Below are 20,394 nucleotides of genomic sequence, written 5' to 3'. Positions count from 1 at the left end.
ATACAGCACTCTGGGAACAGCCTCGTTCAGAGATTTCTTTCTGTGTCTTACCCTCTTGCTTGAGGGTGTCAATGATGGCCTTCTGGACAGCAGTCAGGTCGGCAGTCTTACCCATGATTCCGGTTTTGAGTAATGAACCAGGCTGGGAGTTTTTAAAAGCCTCAGGAATCTTTTGCAGGTGTTTAGAGTTAATTCGTTGATTCAGATGATTAGGTTAATAGCTCGTTTAGAGAACCTTTTCATGATATGCTAATTTTTTGAGATAGGAATTTTGGGTTTTCATGAGCTGTATGCCAAAATCATCAATATTAAAACAATAAAAGGCTTGCACTACTTCAGTTGTGTGTAATGAATCTAAAATATATGAAAGTCTAATGTTTATCAGTACATTACAGAAAATAATGAACTTTATCACAATATGCTAATTTTTTGAGAGGGACCTGTAGTTGGCTATGTTAGTGGTGGGAATTGCATTCTTTTAGTTTGTCCTTTCCCCACCCCTCAGTGGTTACTGCTTTTGGAAGTCCCACCCGTCTATGATTTAAAGCAGCAGCTATGGCCGTCGGACGAAAGAGCAAATGGGATTTTTTTACTTATTGTAAAATCCATTTCTGAGTCCACCGACGGGACGTAGCTCCCACCCCTCTTCTCTCTGAAGAGTTGGGCTTTGGTTATTCACTGCTTGCTACTAAACTGCAGATGCAATGGTGATGCCAGGGGTAATAACCCAGGGACCCCGCCCCCCTGGGCGTGTCAAAGCTTTTGGCTCGACCTGGTCCCTCCTAGTGGGAGCTGCTTATTACCCATCCGTCTATGATTTAAAGCAGCAGCTACGTCCGAACTCGGAGAAATGGCTTTTACGGTAAGTAAAAAGTCCCTTTTTTTTTTTTTTTTTTTTTTTTTTTTCACACCTACATTAAAAAAAAAAAACGTTAGGCCTTTAAGCAGCCTGTATATGCTGTCCCACTGTACAGCCAAAATTGTTGGAGGGAATAAACCCCGTAATGGTTGAAACTGAGCAGTGGGAAGCCTGATCAAATACATTAAAGGTGATCTAATTTTCTCAAATGCATTAAATGTGATCTAATTTTCTCAAATTTTTGTGTTTTTACTTCTAAGCATGCTCATTGCAAAACATGGAAAGTCTTTTCAGGTAGATTTTAATATGCTTAGATTATTTACTTTTTTTCTGCTGCAGAGAGGCTGCTTGTTCCTCAGTGCATCCACCTTAAGGTGAAAGGTTGTGGACGTGTTGCGTTTCGAGATGTTTTCTGTGGTGCTTATTTCACATTTGCTGTGTCACAAGAAGGTCATGTTTATGGATTTGGCCTCTCGAACTACCATCAGCTGGGTGAGTGGATTGTCTTTTGGCTTTGATGCTGCTTCATTTTTAAATTTCAATCAATGTGCTTTAACTGGTTTTTATTTTGAATTTGGGAGATTAGGCATACAGTTCTTGCTGTGTAAAATCAAGATGACATTTCTATGTACTGTATGTAAAATGTAAGTGTATGTTTAACCTTGTTTTACAACAATTTGACTTTGAAATCACGCTACTTCAGTGTGATTTCAAAGCCGCACTGCAGATTTATTTGCAAACTCCGTCTAACTGAAGTCTATGCAAGTCACAATGAAGTCGTTAAAGTAGTGCAGGAACCTTTTATCATAATTGCTGCGACATGAGTTATGACGATGTAAACGCTTCCATTGCTGGCAATGGGATGCGACTGGTCATGCAATTTGTGACCTGCTGTGTGTTTGGTTTTTTTTTTTTTGTTTTTTTTTTTTGTTTTTTTTTTTTTCCTCCTTTCCGTGTCCAAGAAGTATAGCCAAAGCTTAGGCTGTACTCCCCCCCCCCCCCCCCCCTTCTCCTAGTTCCTTCTGCACTCATGGGACCTTTTTTCAGCCGACAGCGGGCTAAAGCCCTTTGTCAACTTAAAGAAAATAATATTGCTGCACCAAGTCTTTCATTGGAGATAAATAAATGTTTGGTGTACAAAATGTTATCACAATAACTCTAAATCAGTCCATGAACTGTGATACTAAAGTGATAAATCAATTTCTGAGCCGTGATTATAAAATCAATAATAATAGTCCCAATCCTCAGTGAAAATAGTGACTGAAAGAAAATCAAAGCGTTTGATGCTATAAGTCCGCACTGCTGAAGTGCTTTGAAATGTAAGTGCGATTTCACCATTTATGATTTAATAAATAGCCTTAAAATCAGAGAGCATTAGATCTTGCTTTGATTTTTCCACACCGATGCCGTAAACCTGGAGGGACTATCAGGAGGCGTTGATGGGAAGGCAAACCAGACTGCAGTGATTATCCCAGAGTGTGTATTGACTCTCAGGAGTCTGTTCCTAAGGTGAGCTGGCTGCTAATCTGTCACTAGTCACTAGGAGCACCTGGAGTGAAGTATGCAGCACTTTTGATCACGTTTGTGGATGAAGATTCTTTGATTTTCTTTCAGTCACTATTTTCACTGAGGATTGGGACTATTAATATATGATTTTATAATCACGGCTCAGAAATTGATTTATCACTTTAGTATCACAGTTGATGGACTGATTTAGAGTTATTGTGATAATATAATATTCTGTACACAAAACATATTTATTTATTTATCTCCAATGAAAGACTTGGCGCAGCAATATTATTTTTTTTTTTTTAAGTTTTTTCACAGGTGTTTTTGTGTTTGGCACTGATTGTTTGCAGCCTTGTGCACAAGAATTTTGATTGATTCTTTTTTTTTTTTTTTTTTCTGTTTAATGTGGGCTTGCGCTGATTATTTTTGATTTACATAAAGCCCTTTGTCGGCTGACGTCGCAGAGCTTGTCAGGCTCTGAAAAGATCCCACCTATATGATCTGGATCGGCAGGTGGCTCTCAGCCGCTAAGCAAGCCACTGAGAGCCTGAGCCAGCTGCTCCCGCCCCTCCACAGCCCAATGCTCAAGGGAGCTGGATGGGCAGAGCAGAGAGCCAGTGACTGACAGTCACCGGCTCTCTGCAGGCAAAATACCGAGAGCTGAGTGATCAGCGATGTTTGACCGCTTAATTCTCGGTCTCAGATGGCTAGGGGCAGCTGGGGTCGGTGCTGGAGCCATGTAGGTGAGTTATTTTCTTTTTGTAAACTCATACTTCTCTTTTAACTACCTCCAGACCGCCCCATGCACATATACTGTGGCAGGCAGTGATTCAGCGTGAAATCACTTGCCTGTACGAATCGTCTGCCGCAATGTCGCAGTTCTGCAAAAAATCGCTGATCGCCACCATTACTAGCAAAAAAAAAAAAAATGTAAATTCCATAAATCTATTCCATAGTTTGTCGATGCTATGCCTTTTGTGCAAACCAACCAAAATATGCTTATTGGGGTTTTTATTTATCAAAAACATGTAGAAGAATACATATTGGCCTAAATTGATGCAGGGATTTGATTTTTTTTCTTGTTTTTATAGTAGAAATTTAAACTTTTTTTTTTTTTTTTTTTTTTTTTTTCCAAAATTATTGGCCTCTTTGTTTTATAGTGCAAATACAAACTACAGAGGTGATCAAATACCACCAAAAAGCTCTATTTATGTGGGAAAAAGGACATCAATTTTTTTTTGGTGCAGTGTTGCACAACCGTGCAATTTGTCAGTTAAAGTATCGTAAAAAATGGCCTGATCCTGAAAGGGGGTAAACATTCCGGGAACTAAAGTGGTTAAAACCTATCCAAGGTCAAAATGTAAAATCGTATTCATTTTCTCTTCGAATTTATTCTAAACTTGAATGATACTGAGATTGTGTAAACTTACTTTGTGAAAGATCCCCACATATTTACCTCTTTGAATTTTGTGACAGGTAGGCATTGCTGTGTTGCGTTATTCAGAAGACTGTTGTCTAGAAAGGTGCAGGAAAGAAAGGGGGGGGGGTTAGGAATCAATGCTTGCAGGTAGCAAGATGCTGTGGGATATGCAGTCCTTTTTAATATTGAAAGTAAACAGCAGAGGAGACGCAGTAAAGCACGCAGGGGAATTTTTTTTTTTTTTTTTTTTTTTTTTTTTGTAAGCTTTATATTGGATTGACAAAATAACTATTGTTTGCATTGTTGTTAACAATGCTTTAAAAACTTGCCTAGGCTGCATTTTTTTTTTTTTTTTTTTTTTTTTTTTTTTTTAAGCAGCTTGAGGTGCGTTAACAGCTTAGCAGTGTTTTATATTTTGGGCATTTTATTTCATTGGCCAGAATTAGAATTTATTCTGGCCATTGAAATGAAGTACCTAGGTGCGTTTAGCGTTTTCATGCCCAAAATCTCTTCTGAACGCGATTCTTCTGCCTTCAGAAGGAGCTTTGACTGCCTTTTTAATCTGCTGCGTCTAAATTCCTCCAAAAGCTTTTATGTGCATTTACACTTGGGCATTTTGTGAGGTGCGTTAAGTAGCTCAGACAAAATTGTGGGCCAGGCTAGCTTAACACCTAATCCCAGCAGTGTTAAGCTTGTGTTGATGCTAGTGTGTGTGATATAGTTGCTACTTTGTAGGCTTAAAGTTTATATACAATACACACATCCCCCACACCTCCTCTATCCATCTTAACACAACAACCATACACTGCACATAGGAAGCTGTGACACTCAATAATTGCAATCTTCAGTATAAATTTTAAATTGTGAGTAGAAATTAAACTGTAAAAAAAATGAATAGATTTCTAAATATCACTGCTGCCACCTTTTTTAAAAATAAGTGAATACAGTACAACATACTGAACTCTGTAATCCCTGCTGCGATATGAGGTAGCGCTGTGAAAGATTAATTACTGATTATCTCAATATAAATGCATTGCATACAAATCCAATAAAACAATTTGTTGCAAATTTATTGCGTGGACAGTCCTCTCCACCAGTGATGAGGTGTCCGAAAGTTCCAATAAATTACATGAAATGCGATACAGTGGAAACTCTTCCAAATATTTCTCACCACGTATCAAGTTACCAATATCCAGCACTCCTTCGCACTCACTGAATCCTCATGGTTATCACATTACTGATGAGCAATATTGCTTTTAAGAGGTTTCCATAATTTCTCATCCAGTCTCTGTATCTGTTTCCCCTTTTTTAGGGGTTGCTCAGGCAGTTCGCAATGAAGCAAAGACTAGCCTGATACTGTTGCCATATAACTATATATTCCAATCCCTATAAAATTGCCACTTGCAAAGCGTAAAAAAAAAAAAAAAACAGCCCAGCTAAGATTCCATACAATGTTCCAATTGTAAGATACAACAGCATCAGCTTGCTAAGTAAACTGCTTCTCACCTGATCTGCTCGTGTGACTAGCGCTACATCACTTTCAGTTGCTGTGCAGTCCGACCTGAATGCTTTTTTTTTTTTTTTTTTTCTTCCCTAGAGCAGGAAAGAGTTTGAACTAATTCTGTTCATATTTATTGCTATTGTACATTCTCTGTGTTTCATAGAGTGTGACAAAGACAGTAAGTAAAGGAATTTCACTGACCGGTTCCGACACCAGGAAAAGCCTATTTAGTTGAGGGAGGACGGGTAAGAACATCAGTCCAGGTTTTTATTACTCTGTGCCTTCCAGTCAGTGACTGAGGTATTGTCCTGGTGTCGCTCAGACAAGAACTGAGGTGGGGGGGGGGGGGAATATCATTAAGAACACAGATTGCAATAAACAGGTGGGGGGTAGTTTTGGGTGGCATCAGGTTTAAAGTTTGTACAGTAGCCCTGTGCACATATATTGTACTTTTTTTTTTTTTTTTAATATATTTAATGTATTCTTTTGCTGCAGGCACCAAAACTACAAGCACATGCTTTGCACCCAAAAACTTGACCTCTTTTAAAAATTCTACTAAATCATGGGTGGGATTTTCTGGTGGACAGCATCATACTGTGTGTCTTGACTCTGAAGGCAAGTGTTTTTTTTTTTTTTGTAAGTTTTTCTAAAGCTGTAAATTGAGTACCTTCTACACTGTGTACTTTATTGCCGCCTGTTTAATTTGTAGGAAATGCATACAGTTTGGGGCGTGCAGAGTATGGGCGACTTGGCCTTGGCGAGAACTCTGAAGAGAAAAGTGAACCCACACTGATACCTGGTCTCCCTAAAATTGCTTCTGTGGCATGTGGAGCTTCTGTCAGTTATGCGGTATCTCGCGATGGTAAGTTCTTCTTCTTCCTTCTTTTGCCTTGAGGTTTGAAACTGAAGCTGGTGTCCCTTTTTTTTTTTTTTTTTTTTTTTTTGTTCTGCCCCTAGTTTGTCAGCCCCTATTTAAAGTTATTTCTTTTAAATCAAACCATTTTCATTTTTATGGTTTAAACTTTTCCCTTTTAAGCAACTGTGTTTAATATTTACCTGGTTGAATATGTAGATCATAACCAAGAGCGTTGCATACGAATCTCTTCATTGTATATTACATCTTTTTTTTTATACATTTTCTACCTTATTTTTTGATATGCATATAACCGCTATTAAGCTCTGAAAAGAACTTCCATAACACACCAATTGTTTATTGGTTTACTTAGGTTTCAGGCCTCTTGCGTCTGGAGGCCTTGGACAGGGTGAAGGGAGAAATTGCCAGTTTCATGCACACGGGACACATTTTGACATTTTTATTTATTTTGGTTTTCTACAGGCCGTGTTTTCTCCTGGGGTATGGGAACTAACCAGCAGCTTGGTACAGGTGAAGAGGATGATGTATGCAGTCCTTATGAGATGACAGGAAAGCAGCTTGAGAACAGAGATGTGTTGTCTGTGTCCAGTGGAGGTCAACACACTGTCCTGTTGGTGAAGGATCGCAGCTGACCCGCTCAGAAATTGACAATTGGCTAAAATAGGACACCTCCTCTAAGCCTCTTGTTCTTCAACCCGGCCACCTATGGACTTTTTAATAACCCCTAAATTAGCGAAATCCTCTTTGTGAGAGGCTGCCTTATCTGACATCAGCTTCTACCGTGTCTGGGCTTGTCCACATGGGAGTTTTTTTTCCTAGCCTAGCTTTTTTTCATACTTCAGAAACACCAGTTTTCATATGTTCCTCAGACTTCAGAGGGAATTCACCTTTAATGTATGCATGTATGCCTGTGTCTTTTTTATCATTTTTAATTTTTTTTTTTTAATTCTCCTCTAGCATGAAAAAATGTCTGCACCTGTTTCCATATTTGTAAAACACTGTAACCACTTTTTATGAAAACTGGTAGGGTGTGACAAAAAACGCTCATGTGCATATAGCCATACGGGCATACTTTGTAAGGGGTAGTGATGTGCACTGTTCTTTAGCCCAAAGCTGCCAGCCAGATTGGTTGCTTTGGGTTACTGTAGTTTCCACACAGCTCTTTCCCTTAGCCTGTTAAGTGTGACTTTATTCTTATGTGATCCCAGCGTTAATACAGTCATCTTTTTGCCCTCTGTCTCCATTAAGAGTTAATTTTTCATGTATTTTTAACATTCTGTTTTCCTTTACTGTGACCATGGCTCATCTTTTTCATCTTACTACTCATTAAATCATGTTGGAGAGCAAAATGTCTGCCCTGCTCCTAAGTCTCTGGGTTTTGTTGGACATGCTAAATAGCTTTATTTTTTTAATACTCAGTGATTGTCAAAGGCATGGGTGTGTTTGACTGTAGATTATTTTCCATTGCTCTTTAACAGTATGATTAATTTGCTTGACAGATGAACATTTTTAAAAAAATTATCTTTGGAATAAATCTTTTTCATAAATTGTTCTGGCTTCTTCTGTTTTGTGCCCAGGTGTAACTGAAAAATGTAGCTAGTTGATGCTGATTTCATAGATGTGTAATTACATTAGGTTAAAAAGGCCTAGAGGTGACTGCATATGTCTGCAGCAGCCTTCCAAACTCTCCAATTACATCTAAAATGTGAGGCAGTTCTGACTGCTGCCTACTTGGTGCTTTTCACATGTGGCTCCTATCTGACTAACTTGTTTCCTAGATGATTTAATGATTCGCAGCAATGGCATAGATAGCAGTAAGGTGTAGGTGAAGGGCAAACTAAGCCACGGTAGGAGCTTTGAGCACCCACTTTGTCCAGTTTTAGCCCAATTTAGAGTGGCATTAAACCCACCAAACTAAATGAAAAATGGTGGGCCCAAGGAGATTTTTACCATAATGTGCAAAAATGCACAGCGTGTTTGCACATTGAAAGACTTTCCTAAGTGAGCAGCAATATCTGCACTCCCAACTGGCACTTCAAACTTCACCCAAATTTCTGTTGAGTTTGGAGACTGCAGCTGTCTTGATTGGTTGGGCGACATAAGTCCCTCGCATACGCTTGAAAGTTATTGTGCTGTTACTGTACACGAACAGTATAAAAAGTGCTGGTAGGTAGAGCATCTGTGTCAGAAGAGACTTATACGGTATCTTCTGGTATAAAATTAAATATATTAATAATATATAATAAACTTTCTTACAATTCCTTTAAGATTTTGCCTGAAATATTTATATACCGTGTGTGTGTGTGTATATGTATATGTATGTGTATATATATATATATATATATATATATATATATATGTGTGTGTGTATGTGTCTTGCGAAAGTATTCTGCCCCATTGAACTTTGCAACCTTTTGCCACATTTCAGGCTTCAAACATAAATATATAAAACTGTAATTGTGACGAATCAACAAGTGGGACACAATCATGAAGTGGAACAAAATTTATTGGATATTTCAAACTTTTTTAACAAATAAAAAAAACTGAAAAATTGGGTATGCAAAATTATTCAGCCCCCTTAAGTTAATACTTTGTAGCGCCACCTTTTGCTGCGATTACAGCTGTAAGTCGCTTGGGGTATGTCTCTATCAGTTTTGCACATCGAGAGACTGAAATTTTTGCCCATTCCTCCTTGCAAAACAGCTCGAGCTCAGTGAGGTTGGATGGAGAGCGTTTGTGAACAGCAGTTTTCAGTTACATAGTTGCATAGTAGGTGAGGTTGAATAAAGACAATAGTCCGTCCAGTTCAACCTGTGTAGGTGTGTGGCCGTAATCATCTCACATACCCCTGAATGTTCTGATTCTTGAGATGTACGTCTAAGTCTTTTGAAAGCCTCCATACTTCCTGCAGAAACCACCTCTTGTGGTAGAGAATTCCACAATCTTGTAGCCCTAACAGTAAAGAACCCCCCTCATTGCCTGAGGTTAAAACGCTTCTCCTCTAATCGCATTGTATGTACTCTAGTCCTCATGCAATCTTTCCGACTGAATAGCTTTTTTTCTATGCTGAGATCACCATTGAGATTTATAAATTGCTATCATGTCCCCTCAGGTGTCTCTTCTCCTCCAGGGAGAATAAATCAAGCGATTGCAGACGCTCTTCATAATTAAGGTCCTCCAATCCCCATTATTAGTTTAGTTGCCCTTCTCTGGACCTTCTCCAGCTCAAACACATCCCTCCTGAGGACCGGCGACCAGAACTGGACAGAATACTCCAGATGTGGTCGGACCAGAGTTTTATAAAGTGGTAGGATTATAGTTTTCTCTCTGGAATACATCCCTTTCTTTATGCATGCTAATATTCTGCCGGCTTTTGCAGCTGCCGCTTAACATAGCATGCTATTGCTTAGTCTATCCTCTACCAGGATTCCCAGATCCTTCTCCATTTTTGATTCCCCCAAAGGTTCCCCCCCTAAAGTGTATTGTGCTTTTATGCTTTTAGTCCCCCAAGTGCAAAACCTTACACTTCTCCACATTAAACCTAATTTGCCATGTCGTTGCCCTCTCCGTTATTTTGTCTAGGTCATTCTGTTGGGTATCTGCTTCATGCTGTGCAGTTATTGCCCTGCCCAATTTTGTGTCGTCTGCAAAAACTGATCTAGAACTACTGATCCCGTCTTCAATGCTATTTATTAATAAATTGAACAGGGTTGGTCCCAGGACTGAGCCTTTGGGGACCCTACTTACCACCTCAGACCAGTCTGAGTATGCGCTATTTATTACCACCCTTTGGACACGCCCTTTTAGCCAGTTCCGTATCCAAGAGCAGACTTTGCGGTCGATGCCTGCAGACCTTATTTTATAAATTAAGCGTTTGTGGGGAACTGTATCAAACGCCTTAGCAAAATCCAGGTACATCACATCCACTGGTCTCCCCCTATCTAGCTCACAGCTCACCTCCTCGTAGAATAAGAGATTGGTTTGAAAAGAACGCCCATTTGTAAACCCGTGCTGGTTACTGCTGATGTTGTCTTTAGAAAACTCTACGATATAGTCCCTTATCATCCCCTCCAGAAGTTTACATACTATCGATGTCAGACTGACAGGCCTTTAATTTCCCGAGACATGCCCTTTTTTTTTTTTTTGAATATTGGTATCATGTTAGCAAAAATCCTGCGCAACAATAGCATCAAGTACAGGTGGAAGTTCCCTACTAAACTTGAAATTGAAAGGAACAGGACCTTTTGGATTTCTGACCTGGATGATGGCCTCCTCTTAATGAGAAAATGGGGACTACCCCCCCCAGAGGATGATGAAGACATCGCGGACCAACCCTCCTACCACACCATGCTGTGGTTCCTCTGCCCTGGAATTATTACACAGAGCTCTCTGGGCCCCTACCTGCCCGTACTCCCTTGAGTTGCTTTTCCCCTACTAAATTCACAGATCCCGTCCGGCTGGACTATTGATCAGGGATGTGTATAGGATTCGTCTGTACAATGGGCTGCTGTGAGGCCCTCTGTTGCCAGGGCGGCTGCCTGTATGATCAAATTTTCCCCTTTTTTGTTGTCTTATTCTTTTTATTTCATCAGCAAACCTTTTGTTGGTGCACCGTGCACTTCTTTATCACCTGACGTGACTTTGTGGCACTCCCTTTGTATACTTATTTTATTGTGTTGCCATGGTACTGAAACTAGTATCTCTTAATACAAAGGGGCTAAATAGCCCACACAAAAGGAGATCTCTTTGGAAAGATGCTGTCAACAAACGAGCAGATATTCTATGCGTACAAGAGACGCACTTCACAGCATTGAACCCACCTAAATGCTCTCAGATCTTTTCCACATATTTTTCAGGCAAACTTTTCTAAAAAAAAAAAAAAACAAAGGGGTGTCCAATGGCATTCAAGGACACTCTGTCCTTTCACTTACTGGACCTAGTTACGGATATCAACGGCTGGATCTCCCAACTGGCTCATCACGCCAAAGGTACCTTGGCTATTAGCCCACATGACATAGCGCAGAACTTTAGCGATTACTACTCCTCATTGTACAATTTGCGGGAGGACTCTGGTGTACATCAGCCCTCTCTAGAGGAAATTAACATTTTCGGACAAATTGAGGTTACCCGCAATGGATGCATCGACCCTAGAATTAGTAAATAGACCTCTATAGACCCTCAAGAAATCATCAAGGTAATTAAAGATCTTTCATCTCATAAAGCGCGTGGTGCAGATGGCCTTTCGTCAGAATATTATAAAGCGTTCTGTGACATTCTCACTCCTCGCTTGTCTAATCTTTTTAATGAGGCAGTCTCCACGAGCAATTTCCCAAGGAAATGATGGAAGCTATTATTCTTACTCTTCCGAAAGCGGGGAAAGACCCCACTCTCCCTCAACACTACCGGCCCTTTATCTTTACTAAATTCTGATGTGAAGCTATGCCCAAAGGTACTCGCAAATAGGCTCTTGGAGGTTACCCGACTCTTATAAGGCCTTAACAGGTCTGCTTTGTTAAAGGCAGACAAGCATCGGACGGCACTAGGAGGATGATTAATTTAATTCACCAGGCTAGGACCCGTCAACTGCCTTCCGTGCTCCTTAGTTTGGATGCAGAAAAGGCTTTTGATAGGGTCCATTGGCAGTACCTGGACAGAGTCTTATATAAATTCGGCATTTTAGGCCGGCTTTACTCTGCCATAATGACCTTCTACAAAAACCCTTCTGCAAAGGTATTTTGACCTATCCAACGGCACCCGACAGGGCTGTCCGTTGTCCCCAATCATATTCACTTTAGCCATCGAACCGTTAGCTGCAACTATTAGAGCAGACCCTCTTATTAGAGGGATAACCATAGGTAACCAGGAGCACAAAATAGGGCTTTTTGCAGACGATGTTTATTCTGTCGCTTTCCGATCCACAAACATCTCTCGCCCAAGTTCAACAAGTAATAGACACCTTTGGCCAAGTATCGTACTACAAACTTAACACAACCAAATGCCAAGCACTCACACTTTATTTAACCCAAGAGAACTTGGCCCATTTGAAAGCTCAATTCCCCTTTCAATGGGAACATAGCACCATTTCCTACCTAGGCATCCAGCTGACACCATCCACCTCTGAACTATGAGGCTAATTTCCCACCTCTACTCCGTAACATAGAACATATGAAGCAGATAAATAAAGCACAGTTATCCTGGCTAGGTAAAATGGCTGCATTTAAGATGCAGCTTCTTCCCAAACTCTTATATTTTTTCCGCACCCTCCCAATATCACTACCATCTAGTTTCTTTGCGAAATGTAATGCCCTTCTTAGGACCTTTTATATGGTCTAACAAAAGACAGAGAATAGCCCTTAAAACGCTGGTGTGCCGGAGAACCCGCGGAGGCGTGGGGCTCCCCAACATCCCCTTCTTTCATACCGCCTCACTCCTTGACCAAATGCAATATTGGCTACAGGAACCACCGGACAAACTTTGGGTTTTCATGGAGAGATCCCTACTAGTGCACCAGGATCTAGGTGTACTGTTAGCTGCCTCATCCTTGTCTTTCTTGACCCACCGCATCCAACATCCTATTACAGCCACACTAACTGCCTGGCGATCCTTACTGTCCATTTGCCATCAGACCCTTGAAAGGCGTAACTTAGATATTCCATTGGGGGCTTACGAATGGATCATTTCTTCCTTCTCAACGTTAGATTGGAAAAATGGCCACAACTATTGGCTCAGCCTTAAGGATAGCTCTCTCCCTGCAGACTGCTTTAAAACCGCACAAATTCGCCATTTTCACAAAACTAACAAACTCTCCTTCCGGTTATCCATCCCTGCTACAGCATGGGACTTTCTTAGGGGCCATGCTATATCTGGCACACAGGGCATATCTTTTTTTTACAACTTGTATATGAACACTCAAGCACCTTCATTGGGCCCAAGCAGGACTAAATGGGAATCTGAATTCCAATTGACCTTTACAGATTCACAATGGCATAAGGCCATCACGGTCAACTATAAACTCTAAATGTATTGATTATTGGGAACAATTTCTGAAACTATACCATGGATGGTACTTAACGCCTCATAGGCTGTCAAAAATCTATCCCTCCTCCAGTGCGTTGTGTTGGAGACGGGGCAATAAGGTAGGAACACTATCCTATCCTTTGGGATTGCACCTTTATTCAACCCTTTTGGAAGGAAGTGGAGGTTTTGTTTGGATTTTTTCTGGGCACGACCTTCTCTATCTTGCCGGCTTTAGCACTTTTGAACTTGGGAATAGATCTGATCCCTCCAAAGTACCAGACTATAGTACTCCACATCTTGTTTGACTCCAATGGTGCTCACTCACCATTGGAGTCACCAGGAACTTACTTCACGGGTAAACGCACAATGTCATTTTGAGAAGTTACTAGCTGTTAAAGATCATAGAATGCCTATCTTTAGCAAACGATGGATTCACTGGTTAAAGCATCCTAATGCCGCTCCTGGTCTCAAGCCCAATTAGCCGGCTTTGATTTACTACCAAAGAGTATTCCCTTTACTTTACCTTTCATATATTCTCAGTTAGTGTCACAAATAACATCTTGTAGAACTATGTACATGTCAGTCTAATATATGGGGTCCGCGGATGTTTAGCTGTCCGAGGGTCTACCGCCCCCCCCCCCCCCCAACTGGACCCTGTGTGTACCCATTGGGATGTTCAGGGGGGTTGGGGGTGGCCCTATTAGAGAACGGCCACCCCCAATATTTGGATTGCTTAATGCTGTAATGGCTTATCTTCATGGGCATGAAGTTAGATTGCATAACTGCACCTATGTACTACTGGCCATAATATCAATGTTTTATGAGTTTGCTTTCCTCTGTTTATAATGATTTCCTTACCCTGTTTGTTACTATTTGAAATAATCTTGATAAAAACTATTTAACAAGAAAATTTCAACCACCGCTAAGCTTAGTCTCAGGTGCATGATAACGTGTTAATCATATGGCACAGTTTACCACAGATTCTGCCTAGAACATTTTAAAAGGCACTCAGGTGCTTTCTCCTGCCCTTTCCCCATGGAAACTTTGCTACAGGAAGGTTGATGCACACCTTTTTCTGTGTCTACCACACAGGAATGCTGTTACTGATGGCAGTGGCAGAAACTACGGCAAAAGCTCAGGCAAACCTTTGCTTTTCTAAAGGCCTGAAAAACACTTGAACCACTCAGAGGGGCAACGCTTCTCTTGCATCAGAGCAGGACTCCTATTTTACCGCTAGTCTCTGCATCCAATTCAAGTTCTTTCTTAGGCAGGGAACATGGGCCTATCGGACTAAGGCAGACTTTTCTGCTACTATGTCACAATTTCTAGGACAACTAGCTGCTTTTATATAGCTATCATTGTCTAGGGCTCAAAAATGCTAAGCTCATTCTCCACTCACACTATACCGCAGTTGGAAAGTGAAATGTGTTTCCTAGAGAGCCCAGATATTGAGAAGTAAAAAGGACCTAGGGTCATGTTGGAGAAGGCCACAAAAAAAATTTCTACCCTCCCCCAGGTTTCCATAATACACCAGATGCTATGGCTTAACTAAATTTGCATGTCTGTGTGGAAGTTCTCAATTCTTCTGTGTGCAAAAGCCTCAGCATTGTTACACTTCTCTTCCATCTCGCCTTGCCCTCTTGGATAATACGTGACCTATGAAGTCTAAAAAGATGTTCCTCATTCATGAACATATAAAAAGTTTCAGAAACTCTTAAAGGCTCTTTACTCTCGTAGGCCCAGCCGTTGCTGCAAACTGCAGCTAATTGGACTAGGGCAGTGAATAACCAACAGGATTTTGTCTTCCAGGACCATGCTTTGGCAGTGTGACTCTGTTTGGTGTGCAATTCATTGTATCACACAGCGGTTTTTTTTTCCTCACTGAAATTTACAAAATTACTCATGTCATTGTACAGTAGCACACTGTGCTGCTGTACAGCGACATGTGATCCTTTGTGCTGCAATAAAATACCACGTGGCTGCTTTGCACTGTGGATGGTATACACAGAAAATGTTTTCTGGCGTTTTACAATGCAGTAAAACACCAGTCACTGCCCATAGTGTGAATTCAGCCTAAGAGCGCCTCAACGCTTATGTACCAGGAAGTGGCCTTTCGGGAGGACAAGTTCAAAGAATTCTATTCAAACCTGTTCACAATATCAAAACCCGATTTGTCATATCCTGTACTCCAAAATCCCTAAACAAGTATTTCCAAATTCCAAAGTTTCATTCAGAATCCACAAGGTCCGTTATTGCCTCTCTGAGACCAAGGAAATACCTAGCATTTATACACCTCTAAGATGCCTACCTTCATATTCTTTTTACTTACATCATTGGTGCTTTCTACGCTTAACGATAAGCGATAGACACTTCCAGTTTCACGCTACCATGTGGCCTATCCTCTGCTTCCAGAGTATTTTCTCCCTTTCTTGCCCTCTTAAGAACCTTACTTTCAGGTCCCTGGTTATTGTCCTTCTGTATGATGCCTCAAGCTTACCATGGGGTCTCGTTCTACACCCAGCCCAAGCAAAAATTCTTCCAGAAACAAATTGCTCTCTTTCAGCTCTCACACTTGGACCTTAAGGTCAAAGATATTCCTCTGAGATTCTCAATGAGAGTTCTGGGCCTAATGGTGGCCTCTGGTCTATGAGGCTGTTCCATTCATACAATTCCATTCAAGGCCTCTCCAACACAACATCCTGATGGCATGGAACAAACACACTTCCTCTATCAATCTCCATATGATTCTATCGAACCAAGCAAAGAATTTCTTAGCTTAGTGGATTTCCAACCCACCCTGGACAATAGCGAAGTAGTTTCTAACATTCCCTTTAAAGTCTATAACACCCACTTGGAAGAAAAATATATTTAAAATCTATTTTAAAAAAAATTCATTTTTTTCCCCAAATATATTGGAAATATATTTGAAATGCTACAATTTTGGCCATATTCAATATATTTCTAAAAAATGTTCCCTAAATATATTGGAAATATATTTGAAATGCTACAATTTTGGCCATATTCAATATATTTCTAAAAAATTTTCCCTAAATATATTGGAAATCTATTTTTCTTCTATATGGGCGAATGCCAGTCTCTCAGCCTGGGAGGGAGTCTTCCAGTCTCCCACAGTTCAGGGAGAATGAGAAGCCAAGCTCCCCGTCAACATCTTGTGGCTGAGGGATTAAAATAGCTCTATACAACTGGATCCCCTTCAGGAACACCTGATCAGGGTGCAGTCGCACAGTTGGCATGATTGTACCTCACATCCGTCACGCAAAGGGTACCAGTAGTTATGCAGACTTGAAGGAAACAAGCCTGATTATCTCATGGAGAAACACACCGCTTAGCTCTCTCTGCTGTTCAAATTTCAGGAGTGGACAACTTAAAGATGGATTACCTTAAAACACAATTACACAACAGTACCTGTTCATTGGACACAATTCAGGCTAATCTATGCCTTTCCTCCAGTGTGAATTCCACCTCAAATGCTCTACAAAATAGAGCAAGAGAAGAAACCAGTCATTCCCAGTGCACCAAACTGGCCCAGAAGAACCTTGCACACAAACTCTAACTTTGATGATTCCTCTTGTATTGTAATTGTACTGTCTGCCCTCATGTTAAGTGCTGCGCAAACTGTTGGCGCTATATAAATTCTGTATAATATTTTCCATTCTGCTATAAGCAAGGAAAGTCATTTCTAGAAAGATCTGCTGTTGCACCTGGAAATCCTTATTTGCTTGGTATGAACACAGGCACTTCAACAGATTTATTTAACCAATCATTAGTAACAGGAGTCATCCCGGAAGATTGGAAATTGGCAAATGTCGTGCCCATTCACAAGAAAGGTAGTAGGGAGGAATCGAGCAACTATAGACCAGTGAGTCTGACATCAATAGTAGGCAAATTAATGGAAACCCTATTAAAGGATAGGATTGTGGAACATCTTAAATCCCATGGATTGCAAGATGAAAAACAACATGGGTTTACTTCAGGGAGATCATGTCAAACAAATCTTATAGATTTTTTTTGACTGGGTGACTAAAATAATAGACGGTGGAGGTGCAGTAGACATTGCATATCTAGATTTTAGTAAGGCTTTTGACACTGTCCCACATAGAAGACTTATCAATAAACTGCAGTCATTGAGCATGGACTCCCATATTGTTGAGTGGATTAGGCAGTGGCTGAGTGACAGACAACAGAGGGTTGTAGTCAATGGAGAACATTCAGAACAAGGTCATGTTACCAGTGGGGTACCTCAGGGATCTGTACTGGGACCAATTTTGTTTAATATCTTCATAAGTGATATTGCAAAAGGCCTCGATGGTAAGGTTTGTCTTTTTGCTGATGACACAAAGATATGTAACAGGGTTGATGTTCCTGGAGGGAAACGCCAAATGGAAAAGGATTTAGGAAAACTAGAAGAATGGTCAGAACTCTGGCAACTGAAATTTAATGTGGATAAGTGCAAGATAATGCACCTGGGACGTAAAAACCTAAGGGCAGAATATAGAATATTTGACACAGTCCTGACCTCAGTATCTGAGGAAAGGGATTTAGGAGTAATTATTTCAGAAGACTTAAAGGTGGAAAGACAATGTAATAGAGCAGCACGAAATGCCAGCAGAATGCTTGGATGTATAGGGAGAGGTATAAGCAGTAGAAAGAGAGAAGTGCTTATGCCGCTGTACAGAACACTGGTGAGACCTCACTTGGAGTATTGTGCGCAGTACTGGAGGCCATATCTCCAGAAGGATATAGATACTCTAGAGAGAGTTCAGAGAAGAGCTACTAAACTAGTACATGGATTGCAGAAAAAAACTTACCAGGAAAGGTTAAAGGACCTTAACATGTATAGCTTGGAAGAAAGAAGAGACAGAGGGGATATGATAGAAACTTTTAAATACATAAAGGGAATCAACTCGGTAAAGGAGGAGAGCATATTTAAAAGAAGAAAAACTACCACAAGAGGGCACAGTTTGAAATTAGAGGGGCAAAGGTTTAAAAGTAATATGAGGAAGTATTACTTTACTGAGAGAGTAGTGGATGCATGGAATAACCTTCCTGCAGAAGTGGTAGCTGCAAATACAGTGAAGGAGTTTAAGCATGCATGGGATAGGCATAAGGCTATCCTTCATATAAGATAGGGCCAGGGACTATTCATAGGATTCAGATATATTGGGCAGACTAGATGGGCCAAATGGTTCTTATCTGCCGACACATTCTATACATGGGAGACAAGACATTTTGCCTTGTTTTGTGGTGTAGCTGCACTGGAATAGCTGCATAACAGTCCCACTGTGCCAGGAGAAGTTGATCACAAGTGATATGTAGAAGGCAGTTGTATTAAAGGCTAAGTTAAGCTTAAAAAAAATGTGCATTTATTATGTTTTTTTTTTAAACAGGAGCCTGCAAGGTTTTGCAGGTACAATGTCAGGCCCCTGTGGGCACTGCCTACAGCTGTATGTCTGTACCTCTGAATGGGTTGTCTGTTTCAGAGCTGCTAATGAGCATGCTTGCCATTCATGTAAAGGTAAATTCCACTTTCGTGGGGAAAAAAAATAATGCAGTGTATACAATTGTGACACAAGTCATATTGTAATTGAATGTTATTAAAAATGACCTTTCCTTTTCAATCTGCAACATAATTTCCTAAATTAACCGCTTCCCCACTGCTCACCGTGCTGCTACTGCGGCACAGTGGCTCGTTATCGTCTGGCGACGTAGGTCTACGTCACCAGACATTCCCCTCTCTCGACGGCGCGCTCCCGCTGTTTTCAGTCACAGCGGGAGTCGGGCCAGGGGAGGAGCGGCGGCGATCGCCGCTGCTCTTCCCCGATCGTCTGGGAATCTAGTTTGGAGATCCGCCCGCTTGTGTAAACAGAGCGAGCTGATCTCCTAAGTGACAGGCAGGGTCAGATTGCAGGGTTCAGCATAGCTGAACCCTCGATCTGTCCTTGTGTCACTCAGTCACCTCCCCCCCCCCACGCGTTACTAAGCACCAGGCATACATTAACCCCTCCCTCTCCAATAAAATTAACCCCTTCCCTGCCAGTGTCATTTTTACAGTAACAGTGCATATATATATATATATATATATATATATATATAGCACTGATTACTGCAGTAATGTCACTGGTACCCCCAAAAGTGTCAAAAATGTCAGTCAAGGGTCCAATCTGTCCGCCGCAATGTCGCAGTCCCGCAAAAAAAATCGCAGATCGCCGCCATTACGCGTTAAAAAAAAACACCAAAAATAACAAAAATCTTTCCCTTTGTTAGTAAACGCAATAACTTTTGCGCAAACCAATCAAAATACGCTTATTCTGATTTTTTTTACCAAACATAGGTAGCAGAAAACAAATTGTCCAAAAATTTTTAAAAAATTTGATTTTTTGGGGGGGAATTTCATATAAAAAAATGTTAAAAATATTGTTATTTTTTCAAAATAAACACTCTTTTTTTGTTTATATCGCAAAAAGTAAAAATCGCACAGGTGATCAAATACCACCAAAAGAAAGCTCTGTTTGTGGGAAAAAAAGGAAGTAAATTTCGTTTGGGTACGGCGTCGCAATTGTCAGTTAAAGTCGCACAGCGCCGAATCGCAAAAAGTGGCCTGGATGTAAGACAGCAAAATCCTCTAGTGGTAAAGTGGTTAAAATAAAAACAATATATTATGCCCTTTGATCCCTTTACTACACCAGAGGTCTGCGCTGTTTTTTTTTCCCTTCCCTTGCTTTTGTCTTTACAAGTGGAGTTCCTTTTCCCTGATTACAGTAGCACTCCTCCTAGTGTGTAATAGTTGTGTCTAGGTGTTGGGCTACCCGCTCAGTAGTTCACATTATTTGTAATAGATTTGAGACGTGACTCAGAATTATGTGGCACCACATCCAAATAGTACATTACAGAAGAAATGAAGGGGTGAGTAGGACTTTTGAGGTAGCCACTAATAATCCCATAAGGAAACAACAAGTACTCAACAGATAAAAATAAGAAATGTATTATAACAACATAGTGAATAATATTAAAACCATATCATATGGAAAAATTGTGTGGTAAAAACAGTACAGTATTTCCCCATACGAGGGAAATATATTAGGGCAAAAGAACCTTTTACATGCCCATATCAAACTAAGATCTGGTATAAGGGGAAACAGAATCTGCGATGATCTTTGGATATCCGGGCCGAACAGGGATCTCAAGCACCAATG

At 40.6% G+C, this 20,394-nt stretch overlaps 1 protein-coding gene and 1 long non-coding RNA gene across 2 annotated transcripts in view; both read left to right on the top strand.

Annotated features, from left to right (window-relative positions):
* Positions 1-7,082, top strand: part of RCC1 (regulator of chromosome condensation 1) — a 30,318-nt gene extending 23,236 nt beyond the window's left edge. The window contains exons 7-10 of the mRNA XM_082245771.1: positions 1,199-1,351; positions 5,785-5,904; positions 5,999-6,151; positions 6,626-7,082. Of these exons, the coding sequence (XP_082101897.1) occupies positions 1,199-1,351; positions 5,785-5,904; positions 5,999-6,151; positions 6,626-6,795 (596 nt within the window). The 3' untranslated portion in view covers positions 6,796-7,082. The remainder of the gene's footprint in view (positions 1-1,198; positions 1,352-5,784; positions 5,905-5,998; positions 6,152-6,625) is intronic.
* LOC309546218 overlaps positions 1-20,394 on the top strand; it is a 1,099,142-nt gene that overhangs the window by 49,002 nt on the left and 1,029,746 nt on the right. The gene's annotated exons all lie outside the window — the stretch shown is intronic.

The sequence above is a fragment of the Pelophylax lessonae genome, assembly GCF_965119305.1.
Source record: "Pelophylax lessonae genome assembly, chromosome: 2".
NCBI classification, from domain to species: Eukaryota; Metazoa; Chordata; class Amphibia; order Anura; family Ranidae; genus Pelophylax; species Pelophylax lessonae.
Note: the sequence above shows the minus strand (reverse complement) of the source record. Positions and strands in the feature narration are given on the sequence as shown.